The sequence below is a fragment of the Populus euphratica genome, unplaced genomic scaffold, assembly GCF_000495115.2.
Source record: "Populus euphratica unplaced genomic scaffold, PopEup_1.0 scaffold290.1, whole genome shotgun sequence".
NCBI classification, from domain to species: domain Eukaryota; kingdom Viridiplantae; phylum Streptophyta; class Magnoliopsida; order Malpighiales; family Salicaceae; genus Populus; species Populus euphratica.
Window position 1 is genome coordinate 169,710 of NW_011500169.1, and position 21,191 is coordinate 190,900.

The 21,191-nt window shown below is 31.9% G+C and overlaps 2 protein-coding genes across 4 annotated transcripts; both read right to left on the reverse strand.

Moving 5' to 3' along the window:
* Positions 1-1,096: 1,096 nt before the first annotated feature.
* Positions 1,097-6,149, reverse strand: LOC105111308 (ENTH/VHS family protein). Of its 2 annotated transcripts, none has more exons than XM_011006618.1 (5): positions 5,717-6,149; positions 4,854-5,606; positions 4,409-4,564; positions 2,788-3,747; positions 1,097-1,427 (listed from the first exon to the last, which is right to left on the reverse strand). In XM_011006618.1, exons 1-5 carry the CDS (start codon positions 5,921-5,923, stop codon positions 1,416-1,418), a joined length of 2,088 nt encoding a protein of 695 aa, XP_011004920.1. In that variant the 5' UTR covers positions 5,924-6,149; the 3' UTR covers positions 1,097-1,415. The 2 variants fall into 2 exon arrangements, with proteins under 2 accessions (XP_011004920.1, XP_011004919.1); XM_011006617.1 differs by having other exon boundaries at positions 1,102-2,001; positions 5,717-6,148.
* Positions 6,150-11,227: 5,078 nt separating this feature from the next.
* Positions 11,228-18,851, reverse strand: TRZ4 (tRNAse Z4). 2 transcript variants are annotated; one of them, XM_011006620.1, is made up of 13 exons: positions 18,781-18,840; positions 18,356-18,745; positions 17,948-18,037; positions 16,724-16,768; positions 16,507-16,561; positions 16,271-16,314; positions 15,816-16,193; positions 15,384-15,652; positions 15,147-15,294; positions 15,008-15,058; positions 12,755-13,158; positions 11,975-12,659; positions 11,228-11,648 (listed from the first exon to the last, which is right to left on the reverse strand). In XM_011006620.1, the coding sequence occupies exons 2-13, from the start codon at positions 18,710-18,712 to the stop codon at positions 11,328-11,330; spliced, it is 2,847 nt and encodes a 948-aa protein (XP_011004922.1). In that variant the 5' UTR covers positions 18,713-18,745; positions 18,781-18,840; the 3' UTR covers positions 11,228-11,327. The 2 variants fall into 2 exon arrangements, with proteins under 2 accessions (XP_011004922.1, XP_011004921.1); XM_011006619.1 differs by having other exon boundaries at positions 18,356-18,851.
* Between the last annotated feature and the right edge of the window lie 2,340 nt (positions 18,852-21,191).

Here is a 21,191-nt window from a genome sequence, read left to right on the forward strand (position 1 = left end):
GGTGACTCATATCCAATGTTGATTTGAAACCTGGTTTTCGATTTGCCTTATGTGAATTGATTTTTTAAGATTGAATGTTAACGTCGTCCTTTGTCTTTGTCACTAATGTTTTCTTTACAACAAGTAACGATTCATCCCCCATTATAATGGTTGTTGGATTAGCATCCTCGTTTTGCTTTTTCGTTGACTTAGATGATCCCCTCCCCCACTTCTTTCTTGTTGCCATGTTATCAAGAACGTAGGCTAAGCTTGTTTTCTTTGCTCAAACTCCTCCATTGTTGGCCTAGCCCGTTGGACACATTTTCCATGTCGCTAATGCTGGTTCATCCTTGCTCTTACCTTGGCATCTATCCTTCTGCAACTCCTTGCATGTCTCTCCTAAGTCATACCCCTATCTAACTAAAAGTTTGCACATACCATGTAATACAAGCTCTTCCACATACCTGATGAATTGATTGCTTGGATGTAGGAGATTGCGTGTTAGGATTATCGGACATTGTGGGTTGGTTTGTTTTTCATTTGGAAATTTTATCTTTTATTTGGCTGGCATGCCATGTTTTTCACGCGAATAAGAACACTGTACAAAAACTTTAATTTGATATTTTATTGGTGAATATTTTCACTTCAAACGATTTATTAAACTACAAGCCAAACAATTTTGTTTATACCAGTCTTATTTAATTAATTTAAAATAAAATAACATAAATATCCCTAATTAGATTTTACATAACTTAATTAAACTTCATGTTAGTAAATAGATTTTACATTATTAAACTTGACCTTAGAGTCAACCTGGCATGAATAGAGTAAATTAACTCACGGGTTAAGAGATCAACCAGAGTTTTGATTATTATTATTTTTAATTTAAAAAACCCTCTGAAATAACATTTTAATTATAAATAAATAAAATCATTTTTTTCTGACCTAACTCAATCTAGTCAGCAGTTTGAGATCTTATAACTAAACCTTCAAGTTACAAATTATTAGATATTTTTATTTATTATATCATCACTATATAACTAAACTAATTATCCCGTAATTATACTAAAAAGTAATTACCAACAATATTATGCAATTACAACTGAAGCAACTTGTCTCTTTGAAAGAAAAATAACATTCCTTGCCTCCTTAAAATAAAAAGATATGATTTTTCACTTACTATTAGTGGAATCATACAAAATTATCTAATGTTCTTATGATGTAGCTAATTGCCTTACAAAATTACGACGATCAAGTAAACTCCATAACCCTAGCGAAAAGAGAGGAAGATGTCCTCACTAGCTTCTAGCCATCGCGAAGCCAAAGGCAAATGCTTGCTCCAAGGGGAATCGCATTGACGGCAGTGTTGAATTAGATCCGAAGGCCTAAAGCTGGAACCAATGTGCATAGAAAGAAGGGGGCGAGGCAGGTGTCTGCTATTTTGTCATCTGAAAAAAGGCTGTTAAAGTTTGCGGGGCAACAGTTGATCGTAGAGTTCTATTCGCTGCTACAGACAACAAGAACATTCTGGTACTAAAACACAGTTGTAACCGATGGCTTTAAAGGCCGCAGAAGGCAAGAGGAATATACTGTCTATTATTGATTTCTTCATTCAAACACTGGTACTACAAGCGTTGTGGTGGAGGTGGGGTCATACACAACACCAGCAGAAAAACACTTTACAGGTCTATTGACCCCCACAAAAAATAGAAAAGGAAAGGAAAGAAAAAAAGAAAACATACAATTGATTCTTGATCAGTGAAACACTTCTCTTCCTTGATATATCAAATACGGAAATCTACTCCCAGGGTCTCCCCGCACCTTCATCACTTGCGAAAAATCCTATTTTCATGGAAACATGGCACCATGCTGATAGCCCTTTATTTTCAAAGAATGTAAAACCTGTTTCAACCTTAAATAAACAAACTCAACCTGAGGGGGAAGGACATCCTTCAAGGTCAAGAATGCAATCACAAAAATCTAGGCCACTCTCTTTGGATCACGTGCTGCAGCAACATGGTCCTACAACGCATACAAGATGCATATTATTGTCGATGCAGCAACCTTGAAATACTTTTTGAATATGCTAATTCATCGTTTGTGACACCAGCAAAAAAATTCACAATTGCACCGCAATTGATCAAATTTCAAGAAAGGACTTTTTAGGACAGGAAAGCCCAACATGCATCATAAAGCCTATACCTAGGGCAGAGAAACTGAACTGGTTTTCATCTCCAAACAAATAGGTTGGAAGAAAGAAAAAAAAAATGGGTCCGTTTTCCAGCAAGAAGGACAAGGACAATAATAGAAAATACATGATAAATGCATCACCATGATCGGTTTGTAAGAGTCTTCACCCATGTTGAAAAATTAAAAACCATAAAATAGACCTTGCAATCCTGCTGAAAGCAGAAAATATCAAATTGAAGCTATAAAGAAATTTTTTTTGAGAACCTTGAAACTGATGAGTGAAGTCAAGAAGAAGGTGGCATCCATGCAAACCTTGAAACTGACCACAATACCAGAGAAAAGAATAAACTGACCACAATATCAGGGATGGATGTGGGGTAGACACTTGGATTATCATATAACCTTGTAAAGCATTTTGAGGGCAATCATGCACCATGTTCTTAAGACAACTACTGAAACTAATTCAAAAAATCTTAAATAACCAACAAAAAAGAATAAAAAAAGCAATAGCCTTCTACAACCACTTCAACTAATAACATGGAGAACCACATGATTTATAAAAATAAAGAAAATTTAAATAAAGCATTACCAAAGATCAAGTGCAGAACTCAAACTTACTGAGATAAAATCAAATGCTCTGGTATCTTCTTTTTTAGAGCTGTTCATCGTTGAAGTAGGAGCCTGATTTGGGAAGTTCGATTGGAATATATCAGGAAGTGCAGAAGAATATCCACCTCCATCAGTCCCCGAAGCATGACTAACACCAGCATTTTGCACATTTAGGTTACTTAGATGTTGAATGTTGGACATTGTTGCAAGAAATTGCTTTTGTGCAAGAAAATTCCCCATGGCAGCATAATTTATCGGCTGAGAATGAAAAGCTGGGTTCAACATTATGCCAGGATGCATATTATATGGCACGGTACCAGAAGGATATAGTGGGTTTACATTTATCCCAGTCGCTGACAAGCCAAGCGAGCCATTCAAAGCATCATTTGTGATCTGATGGCTTGGATTACTGGTTATATCTGAGAAGAGACTTTCTGAGAACACTGCCGGAGAGGTTACTTGCAGCTTTGAGACATCATCATTAATGGACATGCCCGCCATTAAGTCACTAACGCCTGTTTCACTATTTTCTTGCCCCTTCAAAAATTCAGAATTTGACCCAAAGATATCAAATAGCTCCGGTCCATTTTTATTGGCAGGCATATGGTTCTCATCAGCACCTGGTTTATCATCAAAAGTCATCCCAGAAAAGAGATCATCCCCATGCTCCCTACCCTCACCAGTGTGAAATGAAACATCTGCAAAGGGATCTTCATTTTTCTGCTCCTCCCCAGTACTAACACCCATGCCAACACCATCTCCAAATAGATCATCAATCAAAGGGGTTGTTGATGTCATAGGGTTCACTATATGTTCTTCACTTTGCTTCTTCATAGAATCATCTGTCCCAAAGAAATCATCTGAATCTCCAGTGTCCAATAAGTCAGGCATCTGGACATGAGCTGTCTCAGCCTTTACTGAATTACCTACCATGTTACCAAGTGGTTCCCCACCCAAAAGGCTTAGCACCTGTCCAACAAAGCCATAATATCAGCAATCAAATGCAGCCCCTTGAACTCAGAAATGAATCTCTATTTCACATCCAGTTTCTCTCATCACAACAGCAGTATGAGTTCATAAAAGAAGTAAATTCTTAGCCTATCTAATAAAACAAAACTTGAGCTGATGATATAAAGGCAGAGCAAAAACTGGCAGAACTACTAAGACTTGTGTAACCTTACCAGATTCATTATGTGAAATACATCAAAGTAAAGGATTTTTACCAAGAAAGTCTAAAGGAATACCAAGTATAATTAAACTAAAAGTGGGCATACTTGATTTTCTCCTAAAAAAGAACACCATCCTCAACTAGTCATTCCTGAAGGAAGTTGAATATGAACTTTATACGAAGGAAATCCTCATTGTTAACATCTAATACCACTCAATCATCAAAGGTACCCAATTCTTTATTACTTGCAATGTAGTCATCATGTCTTCATTACTTGGAATTTAGTCACCATGTCAAGACCTTGTCACAATTACAGTAATTTTTATACGACCATCAACAGAACCATGTATCATCTAGATACCTCATTCTATCCTCCATTAATCATGGTTAACCTCCCTTCCTGGAGCAGAAATGAAAAGCAAAACAGCCAGAATTCAAAAACACTTACAAAAGATAAATTACCTTGTTAGCCTTTTCCCTGAGAGAGTTTTGGGGAGATTCAGAACATCTCACAACAGAATCTTTATTTTCGCTAAAATAGGAATATACAATTGAAAATTGTTCATCATCCTTTCTCCTCAGAATTGACTCAAGTAGGCACACAGCTTTCATGCGAGCCTGAAAAACAAAAATTCCCGGGAGGTTTTTTTTTTTTATCAGAAAGAGATATATCATCAGAAAATAAGCAGTTCATTAAAAACTCTCCAAGAAACAAAAATAATAAATACTGCAAAACAAATTGTACCCAAAGACAATCAAGAAATAAATAGAGACTTTAACCACTATAAAACAAACGACAATTTTAAGCAATAAGGACAAAGGAGTTCACGCATGTGCGCTGGTGGTGTTTGGGAAAGAGTAATAGCATTTCACATCATTAAAAATAGGCAAATATAAGAAATCATGCCTGCCACACAGGAGATTGAAGCTTGGATTCAAGGGCATGACTTAGAGCCAATACATTCAACTTTGCTGCCTCCTCTAGAAAAGCTTGAATGGCATCACGGGTAGGTTGTAGCCGCACACCACCAGATGTCACTATGGTCTCTAACAACTTCTCCTCGCGAGTCTTACTCTCTGTATAGCGTGAGCTGGAGTCCTCCTTTTTTGTTTCTGCATTCATTACTCTCGAGTCCTGGCCCCAAGGTCCCGTGGCCACATTCTTAGAAACACCAAAACTACCCTGAGCTTCATTGTTCAAATGAACTGGTTGATATCTGTCCGAGGAGTCATTTTCTATGGTCAATGACCGATGAAGATTTGGGCTCTTGTAGCTCCCATTATCATTCTTTCTTAACGACTGACTTTGTGTTAGGCTAGTAATTCCCTGCTTGATAGACGCACTACCAAGACCAACTACCTCGGTAAGGAACGATTTTTTATCTTCATATGGCATATCAAAATTCGTATTCCCAAAACCTTGGATTCGCTTGTTAAGATTTTCAGCAGAAGCAGCTGGCTTACCATTCTCCTCGGAAAAAATAGCAGAGATAGTCTCATGAGCTGTATCCCTCACTGCTTTGTTAAGGGCATCCCCCTTCAAAGAATCCATCTGACCCTTGTAATGAAACAACTGACGCACAGCAGCAGAATGTCTTTGCATTTCCCTTCTGAACTCTCCACCAGACTTTCCCACAGCATATTTTATCAATCTCAACGCCTGCACACAATGCAACCAAAAAAAAGGTGCGAGTTTACGAAATTAATCTTAAATGGCTCATCAAATAACAAAATGAAGATCTGCAAAGAGAAGAGAAGAGAAGGGAGTACCTTTTGTTTGACAACGGGACTCTTGTGGTCGAGCCTCTTGAGTATAAAGTCGGAGACCTCTTTGACAATAGTAACATGAGAAGACCTCAAGAGCTCACAAATCTCTTCCAATTTGTAAACAGGAGTGACTTTTTCTTCATCAGATGTTGCTCCATCGATCATCCTCGATCTCCAGTACGATTCCACCGCTCTCCTGCTCGAATCCATCTCTCCTCCCTAAATCTACTTGAATTACAAAGAAATCGAGGATCGGGGATCGAATTCGCGAATTTGGGATTGAGAAATGGACGTGATTAATATATTTAATTTAATTAGGGTTTTCCTTCTTTAGAGAGAGAGAGAGAGAGCGCTCTAGATCGTAGGGCGGGGGGTCGAAATATGCAGGGAGGAAAGAAGAAGCTGTTAAAGGTTCTTGAAATCTTAAAGGGCTAAAATAAAAAAGGCCCGAGTCAGATAAGTAGGGGTGACTCGCCGACGTGTTTGCTTAATTTTGGTTGGTCCTGTGCAGGTGACACGAATATTATAGTGGTTTGGGCTGCGCCACCTGCGTAGATTTTTAAAAAAAAACATTATTTTTATTATTTTTATTTTTACATATTTTCTTTATTTTTTTTATTTTTTGGACTTATTCTGTTTCGTTCAAGTTTTAAAAGCCCAAGGCACAAATACTTACAGTTACTCTCTTTTTTTTAATTGAGGAAAATGGGATTTTTAATAAGATACTTTTCAGCGAATGTCTCGTACATTGAGATTTTCCAAACGTGATATATTTTGGACACAATTAATTTGTCTTTTGCTTATTAAAATTGAATTTATGGGTAATTTTCCTTTTTAATTTTTAAAGGAGGCTAGGGATAAGTTACTTCTATCAAATATTATACAACTGAAATAATGTATTTTATTTTTTAGTTTGACTTTTCAATAATAAATTTTTTATTTAATTTTTTTATTTTATACTTTATATTAAATTGTTTTGGGAAAGGTGCTCCATTTTTTTATATTAAATACAATCTTGTATATTTATATTTTTTTATTTTAATTTTTAACATTATATTTTTGAAAGTAGGACTTCGTAACTTTTTTATTTTCTTATGAATTTATCTTAATTTCCTATCTCACATCATGAGTTTTATAAATTAATCTTAGTTGATTTGATTTATTTTTTTATTTTTTATAATTAATTTGTTTATTTTATCCTTCAAGAATAATTTATAAAAAATTAGTTTTCATAAGTGTTTTCAATTTTTTTTATATAGAATTATTTTGATCTTTCGACCTAAGTTCACGGGTTTGACAAGTTTATTTTATTTATTTTTTAGGTCTTTCTTAACTTCATTAATTTTTTAATTGAGCTTCATATTTTTCTTTTTAATTTTCTTTTCATAGAATTACCTTAATCTCAAGTCGCAAATTTGATATGAGTTAACTTGGTTTATTTTTTTAATAAAATATATTCTTAAAAAATTACCCTCCAACAACTCAACCTCTTTTTTCTATTTATTTTTTTTAATTTTATATTTCAATACGAGATTGTCTGTGAATTAGACTTCATAATTTTTTCAATATAGTTTTTGTGGAGTTATCTCAATCTCATAAAAAAAATTTCTTAGTTTCAACCTTTAACAATTTTTTTATTTTATTTTTTGAAATAGAGTTTTGTAATTATTTGTTTTTTATAAAGTTATATTAGTCTTATAATCCATGTCGCGGTTTAATAGATTACCCAAGATTAAATTGGATTGATTTTTTTATTTTTTTAATTGATTTTTTTATTTCATTATTTAACATTGAGCTGGTTGTGAATTAACCTTCATAAAAAAATTTTATTTACTTTCTATAAAGTTATTTTAATCTCATGATCGATGTTAAGGGTTTAATAGATTAACTAAGGTTGACTCGTGTAGTTTTTTAATTTTATTTTAATTTTATTTTTGTCTTTTAACATTGAGTTAATTAGAAATTGGTCTTCATAATTTTTTTTTTGTGTAAGGTTATCATGATCTCATAACCTCAATCATAGACTTGGCGAATTAATCTAAATCGAACTAATATATCATCTTAATATTTAAAATATATATATATATATATATATATATATATCATCTAAAATGTTAACTTATTAATATTTAAAATAGATATCTATTATGTATTATATTTTGAATTTATTATTGAAATACATGTTAGCAATGCTTGAATATTTATTTTATTAAAACAAAAAGTTTGTTGACGTGTGCAAGGTCATCTGACCATGGAATCGTTAAGGTGGCCCTTTCATGATCTGGCGGCGCATGTGATACCTCTAGTTTGTTGACCTCTATATATATATATATATATATATATATATATATATATATGAAAGTTAAAGACTTAGTTGAGAATAAACTTTAAACTTGTTTTATATGAAAAAATACATCAACAAGCATGAATAGAGTCAAAAAAAAAAAAAGAAGTAAAATGAGGACTTAGCTTAAATATTTATTCTAGTGCTAGGAATGTAAATATTTATATTCTACTTAACAACACAAATTAAAATAAATGTACACACTTCACTACATCAACAAGCATGGATAGAGTCAAAAAAAAAAAAAGTATAATGAGGACTTAGCTTAAATATTTATTTTAGTGCTAAGAATGTAAATATTTATATTCTACTTAATAGCACAAATTAAAATAAATGTACACACTTCACTTTTATGTATTTCAAAAGATTGATAACAGGGTTCTAAAAATTCATTCATGATTAAAATTAATAAATTTAAAATTCTACATGAACAAATTAACTATTTGGAGATACCAAATGAATCAATAAACTATTTTTTTATCTGTAATGAACACCTAAAAATTCTAGAAGAACTAGTCAATCGAGTAGCTTGACTAAGCTAAACCAATTGATTGTTATAATTGTTAATGGGTCTATAACAACTAGTTTTTTTTGTTAAAAACATATAAAGAGCTTCTTTAATTGTAAAATTAAGAAGATAATCTAAACATATATCATATATAAGTTATTTTAAGAGCAAAAACACTTCAAAATCATCCATCATTAATCATATTCATATTTGTACATTGAAACCCATATAAACTTGTATTAGACTATGCATTCTCATTTTCACAATATTTAAATATTTTCTAATCCATTAAGTTTTATCTGGTGAAATATATAAATATTTATATTTTTAATTGTAAAATCCACCTATTAGGAGAGTAATTCCAGGACAAAATTATATTTGTAAACCCTTGAGAGTTTGAGAAAAACGTTTGATATTGGTATGGTATTGTCACTAAGAAAATATCTTGGAGAACAAATTTTTTCAAGTGATGTGAAAAATGCTTGGTATAGATTCATCAAGTTAAAATTGTATATGATTTGGATTAGTGAAAAAATATAATTCTTAAGTATAGTTTGGTACTTAAAATGTGGATGCAGACTTGTCAAATCACATTAAAAATTAAGTTTTTAATTTCTCTCTCTTATTTTATATTTTAAGCACTTTAATTATATTGTTGATTATTATATTTCATTGAATTAAATTATATTATTTGTTAATATTAATAGAACATCTAATTCACTCCCCTTAGGTGTTATTATTATTTTAATTCTAGAACAACATGGTTTCATGCTAATGATTTTTTTAATTATTATTATTCCTTCTTTTTTCTCTTCTTGATTTTTACACCTGACCTTTCAAAATTTCAAGATGGCCTTATGATTGTTTTCTCCATTAAATTTAGTTTTTGTTATTTTAATTACTATTTATTTTATATAAAATAAATTATCAAAGTGGAATTTCTTTTTAAATTTCACCCTTTTAAAAAAAAATTTCATGTGTCAAATTTAGTCTTTATTCTTTTGATTACTATTTATTTTGTTTAAGATAAAAGTTGAATTGTTTTTGCTATTTCATCCTTTATTTTTTTCTATCAAATTTAATTCTTATTATTTTGATTGCTAATATTTTTACTTGAGAATTTTTTTAAAATTGATACTTTTTTTTATCTTTCTACATTAAATTGGATAAAGATTGAGATTCTTAATTGACCCCATATCTAGGATTTCATAGGTTACAAATTTGAGAAATTATCGTATATTTAAGAGACTTTTTCAAGTTTGCCTTTTTTTTCTTTTTCAATCTTTTTTTTTCATTTTTGTCGTTTAGCATTTATTTAATTGGAAATTAACTCCATTATTATTATTTTTTAATTTGCTTTACATTAGATTTTCCACTTATTCTGAAAATGACTTGAGTTATCTCATCGTTCAACATTATATTGTTTAATAATTAAACTTTATAATTTTATTCAATTTATTTTTTATAGGATTGCCCTGATATCACAACCAAGTCATAGGTCTTGCATCTTATTTTTTATAGGATTGCCCCGATATCACAACCAAGTCATAGGTCTTGCATATTGACTTGGGTGGAATCAATTCGGGTTTTTCTAACCTTTTTTGAATTACATTTTTTCTCTTTAATTTTTTTCTTTAATATTTTGTTTGCTGCAAATAGAGATATGATTTTTTTTTCATTTTACTTTCTATAAAGTTGTTGTGTTTTCATTTAATTTTTTCTTCGTTATTAAATAAAATCTTTTGAAATTTGATTTTTTTTAAATAACTTTTTTTATTTTTATTTTACATTTTAACATTTAATTTATTGAAAATTAATCTTGGAGATAATGCTAAATTCTAAGTTAAATAAAAGGAAATAATAAAAGAAAGATAGCAGTTTACAAAAAATAAGATTCAAGAGAAAATAGTTTTCTTAGAAGAGTGGGATCAAATTAGGTATATGTAATATATATAATCACTATAAGCCAACTTTCCTTTATAGATATTTCGAAAAATATTTTTAAAATATTTTTCATAATATATGAGATTAAAAATATTTTTAAAATACAACTGAATCCAAGATACATTGAAAAATATTTTTAAAATATAACTGAATCCAAGATACATATAATTGATTTATATTATGAAAAAAAACATCTATATGAAATAGTAAACTAGTTATTTTCACTGATTTTTTTTGAATTTTATATTAATGATCAAGGTTGGCAAATTAACTTAAATTAACTTAATTTTAATTTGGATCTTTTTATTGTTCCATTTAAAAAAAAACATGATTTTTCTTATTTCACTCTATTTTTACTTTTACAATTAAACGTAATAATGTTATTCAATTTACTTTTGATAAATTACCCCGATATCACATATATATTACATATTTAACATAGAACATGAGTCAGGCTTCTTTACCTTTTTTTGTTGGGTTTTTTATGCTTTATTTATTGTTGAATTTTATTATTCATACTATTAAATCAATCAAGTTTATTAAAATTAATTAAATCAACTACCAAAGTATAGGGTTTATATATATTTTTTTAAAATCACTTATATTGGCAAAAGCATAAAACAGGCCACCCATCTAGTTTTATCTGAATGCGTGCATCAAGGAAACCCATAAGTAAAAGCTTCGCAAACTAGTATCACAATTCTTCAAAAGAAGGAAATAAACAAAAGAAAATCAAACTCCTAATGAATGGGCAAAAGACAGCAAATTATTAAAGAGAAGGACCTGGCCAAGATCATGATACAAATCCAATAAGATACCTAATTAGCAACCGCACTTGCAGCATCTACAACATCATCTGATTCATCCACTACCATCTCATTTCTAAAGAGCATTTTAAGGTATGGAAGCACTCTAGGAAGCACAGGTAAATCTGCTATGTTTACACTCATCATATCAAAAGCAATGCATGTTTTATGCATATGTGTCTCATCAAATACAGGAATTTTTGGATATCTTTGGCTGAAGTGGGTGAGGATAATGCGGTATGCACCAGCCGAGTTTCCCACTTCTATGGCTTCCTCTGTTGTGCTGTGGTTTCTGGCTATAGCTTCCTCCACCAATGCATCCTCGAAAGTTGCCTGCATTATTATAGAACTACCGGGGTCAATATGAATAAGTACTGGCGAGCTCAATACACTGCCAAGCTGCATAAGCACCTAGGGCTGTAAAGCAACTCTGTAATACAATTACATGGAAAGTATGTGAATAAAAAACATCATCTGGCGTAATTTGTTAATAGTTTCTAAAACCTGTGTGCGGTCAAATTTACAAAATTCACACCCATTCTTTTTCCTATTTTAATAATTCAATACTTCATCAAGTTGCTAATTACCAATTATTTGATCACTTTATCAAACAAAAACAATGATATATAAATCAAATACAAAAGAATCTGATAACTTGCCTCGTGTATGAGAATGGTTGCTCCACGAGATGCTTCTACCAGTTCTGGACAGGGCCTGGTATCACCTGAGTACACAATCTTCCAACCTGGTATCACTTTTCCAACAGCGTTGATTCTCTCTGCAGCCTTCAAGGCAATACCAAACGCTTGAGGGCAGTGAACAACAGGAAAACTAATCAAAGCCTCCAGCCCTGCTTCACTGAGCACCTCCTTCAATCTCTTTAGACTTGGAAAAACCTTGCCATTATCAACTGGACTGCCAGGTCTCTTCCAATAGCTCTGCATACGGTTTCCTCTGACAAACAAATTTGACTCGGTATTTAGAGTAGGATTTTTCATTTCTGCAAAATTATTTGGACTTCCTAGAGACATGTCATCCTTTTTTAATTCACTGTCATCCTTTTTTGATTCCCTATCATCCTCAAAAGCAACCCATGAAGCTTCAGTGGTCCTCCTACAATCAATGAACTGCATATCCAGGTCTTCTAGTCTTTGATAAGCATCTAGAAATTTCTTAAGCTGCCAAGGCCCCACAACAAGTACAGGTTCATGGGTCATGCCTTTTAACAAGTCACGTCGCAGAGCAAGTATTCTTGCTAATCCAGTATGGTGATCTGCATGAATATGAGAAATCCAAATGCATCGTAAATTTCTCACGGCATTATCAGCACCCTCCACACCATACCTGTTGTCAGAGTACACACCAATCATAATAATTTAAACATGAAGAAAATAACTTGCAATAAAGCAACATTTAATCACAAATTTTTACAGTGTTACCTCCTTTTCAGTTGTCCCAGGGTTCCTTCCCCACAATCTAGGAGCAAACTTCCTTTGGAGAAGAGATTAATATAGATAGAAGTAACATTTCGGTATTTAGAAGGCTGAGATGATCCCGTCCCCAAAAGGACCACCTCCAGGTCATCCCTCCTTATATTTTCCAAGCAACTAGGAAGAGTATTCTCTTCCAACCATGGTTCTTCAGTAATGACCTTATTACCCTGGATAGCATTTATGTCTGCTTCCAATCCTCCAGGTCCACTCCAAAACTCACGCACTTGTTGGGCAGCATCCACAACCTCTGGAATCTCAGTGAGCAACTCACTGATAATTTCTGAGGGAGCCATCAAACTTGGAATATTAGATTTGTCGAAGCCAAGATGAGCATGAGGACGCAAAGTGAACTGTTCAACATAGAAATGTGCAGCAACCATGTTATAAAAAGGAAGTGGATCTAGCTTAAGTAATTTTAAATGTAGATATTAAAAAAATTAATTAATTTTAAACATTAATCAACTCACCCAATTTATGGACTAGAAAATTGGACAATAACCAAAAGCATTTATCAAACACCATAGGTGTTATTTGAGATGGCTTGAGAAGACATGTTCAGACAAAAAGGACAAATTTCTTGAAAAGTATGACACCACCAAATTATCTAGGATCACAAAGTAAAAATAGAGGGGCAGTCAATATAACCTTCAACTAGTTTATAGGCTCGTAATATGCTGTGAGTCAGATCAAAACTTTTTTTGAACATGAAAAAAAATATCCGATCCACAATGAACTATATGGCTTTGTTATTAAACCTGACCCAGTGAGTTAACTTTGAAACCTCTCAATATAACTCCATGCCTAACTCGAGTTTAAAATTAACTCGTAAAGAAGTTGCCTCGACGTAAACCAATTAACTTGACAAGTTCAAAAGTAACCTGAATTATCATTAAAAAGCATGGTTTGACTTTAAAGAACATTTTAAAATAATATCTTTTTTATCGACTCTAGCTTCTCGTCTTAACACACCAAACCCGCAACCCAGAGCATGAATTCCACTAGGTTTTACAACTTTATTTTTTTAATTAATTTTTACTTAATGATATGATAAGAAAAATAAACACTCACAAAATTAAGCATTAATCAAAAACTGTGATGTTTGTTTGACACTGTGATAACCTCATAAAAAGCAAACTAAAACAAATTATAAAAATTAATTTAAAATTAACAAAATATTAAAGGATGGTATTGAAAAAAATCAAAAGAATAAAAAAGTAAAGATGGAATTATAAAATAAGGAAAAGGAAACAAAAGGGGGTAACTCCTTCAATTTTCACCCATTCTTTTAGTTTTTAGCTAGTTAATTGAGAAGCATTATGCCGTGGGTTAGACCAAAAAAATTTAACATTAAAAATGTAAATGCCATAGGAAACTTTTTGACATTGTTATTAAATATTGCTCAACGAGTCAACTTTGAAACCTCCAAACCTGACTCCTTGCCTAGTAGGAGTTTCAATTAAATAGTGGGAGTTGCCTTGGCGTGACCCTGTTAATTTAACAGATTCAAAGACAACTTGTGGCTGGTAAAAACATGATTTTGCTTTTTAAAAAATCAAAATGACACATCTTTTTTTTTTAATATTAAGATGACATATTGGATCGACCTGAGCTTTGTAGCTTCATCTACCAAACTCGTGAGCCAAGTCATGGACTCCTCCAGGTTTACTAACTCTATTTTTGAAACTACTTTTTATTTAATTATACAGTAACAAAAATAGACACTCACAGAATTGAACACCAACTAAATATCAAAATATTATAAAAACAAGAACCAGCATGAAAAAAAAATGAAACTGAAAAGAAAGGGACCAAAATGGAAAGAAGAATTAAAAAGGAGGGGCACATGCTTCACTGTTCATATATTTCATCCTAATTTGTAGTATAATATAATTCTCAGAACATCATTTCCAAAGTAATTGCTTGGTTGCAAATTTTAAGTCACTCAATCTAGTTGGACATGGAACACAAAAACTACATGAAACTTGGAATTGGATATGAGATGTAGTTGATAATATAAAGTATAAACTCAAACATTTACCACCGCATGGATGCAATGCACATGTTTGATGAAAATAACCAGAAAGCCTTTGCATTCTGTTAGGAAGATGAAAAAGAAAGCTTTTTGATTTAGCAAACAGTGAATCTCATTCTCAAACATCAAATCACAAGGCTTTTGCAAAATGAAAAGGTAGTTCTTACCTTAAGGAGATTCTCAGCTGATGTGTTTTCACACAACTTTGAGACACAACCCTGGAATGTGGAAAGAAAACCAGCAATTTAGTTGAAATAAAACATTTCCAAACAATAATCATCAACTATAAAGAATGTCTAAACAAACCTCGCCTGAAAGAATTGAGTCTGGTCTTGAGTTGTTAAGATGTGTGAGCGACCAAAATCCAGGGGCTGGAAAGAACTGAGGACACAAGTAATTAAGTCGTGCTGCAATTCTTGCACTGGATTTTAGAATAGGAATTTCCACATTCTTCCTGCAAAGAGCAAGAATGCCCAAAAAGAACTGCTCAGTGCACAGACAGGGGACATCTTTCTTTGGAGGAACCAGTGACAAATCACTCACATTTCATGTCCTGCCATAATGTGCTGGGCTGAACCAAATTTCTTCATCCACTTCTGATAAGTGGGGCTGCTTGTTACAGAAGCAGGACTTAGATGAATGATGCAATTCACAGTCTTACCACTTTGTGTTGGGTTACCTAAGAAATCCACATAGTAATTGTTGAGAGATTCCATAGATAACAATTCCTGCACATGAGATTCTGTAGGGCAGTCAACAAGTAATACAATGGGACCAGGAACAGAAGGGTCCATCACATCACTAGGATGAACCTGAAAAACAAAACAAAATATACATGTCAAAATATGGAGCATGCAGCAGTATCGGAGCACACAATAAATACACATGCCAAAACATGGACCAAGCATAGGTACTGTGACAGCAATTAGGCAGTCACAGTTTTTCTTTTCTTTTATCCTTGACTGAGGAACCCACCATAATACTTTGGAGGTCGGACATCACTGATCTTCCTGATTGCAATTCCCTATATTTCGGCCCAGGTTTCAGACCAAGAGCTTTAGCTTTTTCTGGGTCAAATTTGCCCATAATCTCTGGCAACTCACAAAGATATATCACAGACATATCTCCAGGCTTTAGAGCAGATCCTTGTGACTGGCTTGGTCGTAAGAGAATAGCTGATATTTTCACAACCTCATCATTAATAAGAACAATGGGATCTATAAACTTATTTGCATCTACCAGACCAACATTATCGGAACCAAAGCTCTTTGTGTGGACCATGGCAGCATGGGGAATGAAAGACTTCATTGCATCAACCAAATACTTGAGATCTGATGGACCCCATATGTTAACCTTCACAAAAACATAAACTGCACTTTAAAATATAATAGACAATAAATTATGGGAAAGAAAGTCAATTTAATACTTACTGACATTCCTTCTTCTCCCATGCCAGCCAAAGTTAACAGCAAACCTGTTAGGAAACTTTAACACTTAGAATTTAGGGGCTGTAGCATTGGCGCATCATAAATGTCCAGCCAGATATCAGTAAAAATTGGTTCTTGAAGATACATCAAGATTTTATGCATTTTTTAGTTATGAATTACATCATAAGCATAATGAATTTGCAAGTACAATGTGGCAGCTGAGCTACAAAGACACAAACCTGGAATTCCACCAGCTGTTTCTGAGCAGACACGAGAGAGAAATATGTGATCTATCTGAAAAAGATTAATAAATAAAAATATCATCTGAAAGAGAGAACATTCACCTATTGAACACAAATGAAACTCATGAAGGCTATATTAACATGTGCTTATGAATGTCTGTGCATATATAAAGAAATTCGTAAGCATCTAAATATCTTTTGAGCTATCACATACCTTCGATAGTTTAATCTTATGCTCCGTGCAGAATCGTTGCAATCCCTGAAATAATAGTCACAGGATGAGTGAATAAATCCAATTGCTATGCATCAATCTCCTCACAAGAATCAAGGCTTAAAAAATATTTTACTTCCTTCATAAAATGAGGTTATCATCTTAGAATGGCTTGAATGTTAAAGAGGGACATTAGACAATGCTTTGTTGTTAGCTTTCCAAAGTTAGTGGTGAATTAAAACTAAAAGGTGAAGTTGCTCTAAAGCTATGTTTATTGAAAGAATAGCATAACTGACATTTAAAACCATAATGTCATTAGAGTTTTAGATCCAGTACTCATTTGGAGTGAAGTGATTCCATTTTGGACTATCTAAAACATCTGATAGTTATAGTCCACTGTCTCACTTTCTTAAATTCAGCTATTTGATGATTCAACATATTGCAACTCCATACATAAACAATGAAACAAAGAATTGCATGCATCCTAAGTTCCCATTTCAGTCCCTAAGATTTTTGACAAATAGAAAGGTGGCAAAAATCATAAGAGAAAAAAAAAAGGTCAACCTTCAACAAAAGATCACAATCTCATTGAGAACATGTTAGTGGCAAAAAATAAAGGAAATCCCATTGATAACCTCTTTAATCAGTGAAGTTCACAATAAGGATGCTCGTATTCTCATTTGATTGCATGAAGCACCCACATGTTGCTAGTATGTTATTATAAAAATTACACAAAAGACTCATGGATAGAATTATCAATATGAATTATTCAGTCAGGAAGAAAGGCCAGATAGATCCATCGCCTATGATGCTGACAGTCTGCAGTTCTAAACTCACTAATGATGAAAATATACAGCTAAGACATAACAACTTCCTTGTCTAGTTATGTAGAGCTGAGACCAAGAATTCATCACCTAGAAGAACAGGCGAGTTAGTTTCATATAGCAGTTCTACAAAATATATCATAGTACAGGGATACCAGTTAGCTAGAAAACAAGGATTTACCAGATAAAAGCAATTTGGACATAGGATTTACAAACAATCCTAAACTATCTAAAATCCCATAGGAAGCTAAACAATCCTGACCACGGAGACTCTTCTTCTTCAATAACGACAACTTGACCACACATGAACAAATAAAAGAAGTCAATTCGGTTGATAAGAACAGATTGATACTTAAAACATGAAAAAAAGAAGTTCCTGACATTACTGCAGCAATGGGATTACCTCTCCAGCATTAAAAATGAACCTTTGCTTGTCAAAGAAGAGCAAGACAGAAGGTGACGTATCCTGAGTGTCCATTCCAGTCCCAAGAATCTGGAAAATGTAAGAACCTCCTCCATAAATAAAGTAATTCAAACTGAAAACGCACTAGTTATCAGAGAATTGATACCTCTGCTTACTTGCATTTGAGTATACTTATAAACCCATTTTTCTTTGATCACAAACATATATAAAACCAGCGAAGCCATGAGCCAATACTAAAATAAAGACTAGAATCCTTCATCAACTGAACAGTTCAAACGATAGGGGAAAAAATTGTGCAAATAATCCATGAAACTGAAATAAAGACTCCTTGTCTTTAGTTAAATTCTTCAATGAAACAAGAAAGCCCCACAAAGCCAAAAGTGTTACCTGCACATAAGAAATAGTATTGATAGGATTGAGCTTTCTGACTTTCAACTGTAAATTCCTTTTAGGATTATCTCTACCCTCAGCCCTTTTTTTATTAAACCCAAAATTCTCCATGCCACTCTCGTCCATTGACTTCCCTTTGTCTCTGTCTCTGGTCTCTCTAGACGTAGTTTTGCTTCTGCTTCTGAAATTAAGAGACGGGTGGTTTGGCGTGGTACGGTGTAGTCGTTTTGGATAAGGAGAAGAAGAAGAGAGGATGGTGAGTAGAGAATAAGGTCTGTGTTTAGAAGAGAAGGGGAAACGGAGAGTGGGATTTAGAGGGGAGAGGAGGAGGCGCAGATTTGAGATTTGGGACATTTGTATTTCTGTGTTTTTGTAGGGCTACTATTATATAGGGAGGGAGATTTGGTGAAGGGTTTTAGTTTTAGTTTAGAGCAAGGAGGAGGGAGTTTCGAGGGTATCTGCTTTTTCCCCTGGGATGGGGGTGCAGCCATGATTCTTTCTCTACTTCTAGCTATATAAGCAAGTAAATCTTTGTTGCAAAAAAAAAAAAAAAAGTTTTATATTAGGATATATCCTATTTATAAAATATACAAAAAATATGTTACTTTTAATATTTATTATTAAAAATTTAATTATTTTAAAAAATAATTAAATATTTTTTTATTTACTATACTAAGTATTAAAATTAATAATATTATAATAATACAAGTTATAAAATCTAAATAGATTTAGTGGATTGACCTCTTAAGATCTAGACTAAACTAAATTTTAAAAAAATAAAAAAAATAATAAATTCTAATTAATCTAGTAAAAAATTGGGCTAACCTACGAACTATTCAACCAAGGGTAAAATCCTATCAAAATCTATATAAAAAATCAACAAAAATCTTGTTGATTTTTTTAAAATTTTATTTTATTAAAATAATATTATTTTGATTTTTTTAAAAATAAAAGATACTTTAGGATGTAATTTAGGCTTTGCTAAGAGATACTTTAGGATGTAATTTAGGCTTTGCTCTAAATTAACCTTTGGTCAGGTTATATAATTATAATAATAATTATTTTTATTTTTATATATATTAGTTGAGCAAGTTTAAAATTATTTTTTTTTACAATAATATTTAAAAAATAAAAAACAATAAATATTATTTATAAAGACATGTCTCATTCATGGTTATAAAACCTTATTTAAAAATTAACCCAGGATAAGACTTGAGTTGTTGAATTGAAAGAGTCATGGTTATAAAACCTTATTTAAAAATTAACCATAAGACTTGAGTTGTTGAATTGAAAGAGTCAACTTGAATTTATTTAATTTTTAAAAAATAAATATTATTTTCTTTGCAATATAACTCAAAACCATCACCAAATTTAAAACTCAATCTCCTATAACACCACATATTTTAGATAAAAGTGTCTCCTTATCCTTTATCAGCCCATATTAGGGTAATAGTTTCCCTTCATTCATCTATCTATTTCTTTTAGCTTTGCTTCTTGTTTCAAGTGGTAATGAATGTCATTTCTTATAAATCTAATTCTTGTGCTCTTTGTTAGAACAACTTTAAAATTATAAATCTATCTCATGCAATCTTTACTATCTACTCCATTTCTCATAATAGAAATTGGTTTTCATTATCAATGTAACATTTTTTTATGACACTACTATAAATCAAAACCCTCTCATAAATTAAAATTTTTGTGTTGTACTAATTTTAGCTTGAGTATCAACTCATTAACTTGGTTTTCTCACTCCCTTTGTTTTGTTTTTTTTAGTTTTTTTTAGGGGTGTGTTTGTTACAAGGAACAAGGAGTAGGTGAAATGATACAACAAGGAAATAATTTTGTGGAGTCATTAGGTGGATAAGTGTTGTGAAACACATGTAGCAATTAGTGATTAATAATACAATAAAAAAGAAATTATAAAGAACATAAAATTAAATGCATTTCAGCAATGTATTTATATTCATAAAAGGAAAGAGTTTTTATTTTTATTATGATGAAATAGGGTTACATGATAAATATGTGTAGTATATCCTAAACCATTTATGAAATTCTAGCTGTCCAAAGAATATTAATAGTTTTTTCACAATACCTTTTTTATTGTATTGCAAGGGCATTGCCCTGCACCTCCCAACTCATTCATGGCAACAAAACAAAAATTAAATCCTAAAAAGATAAATGATGTTATTCTACTATGCTTTTCTCAGTGCGCTTTACTATAACATGTGCCTATAAACCATACATTACAGTAATTTTCATCTTGAAGAATATCCACCTCTTAAAAGAAAAGGTAGCAAAACTTCATCAGAACAATAGGTTGGGATATCTTTTATCTAGCATTTAAAGATATTAATTAAGTTCAAGCATTATAGTAACAAGTTTTGTCAATATTTATGCTATATTGTTAAATGTGTTAGTTTTTTCAAGTAATAGTTTATCAGAAGAAACCAATTTCCTATTCTTATGAAATTTCATATTATATGTTTGGTTTTTATATAATAGATTTGGTTCTTTATCAAATAAATAATATTCTGATTATCACAATGCAATCAAAATTCATTTTGTATAAACATCTATGTTTATTTTTATTTTTATTTTTCTTTTTAAAGTAAAGAAAAAAAAGAATAATTACAATTGGGTTAAATCTGCTCTGATTTCCTTCTATAATTTTGTTTTTATTCCTTTAATTAAATATATTTTATGTTCTCCTTGTATTTTATTTTCGAAACAGTAACCAAATATTACTTTTTAGAATTTAGGTATAAATAAAGTTTGTGCCTAAAGTAAGATGACACTTGTAGAAATTATATATTATTTATATTAAAGGAAAAAC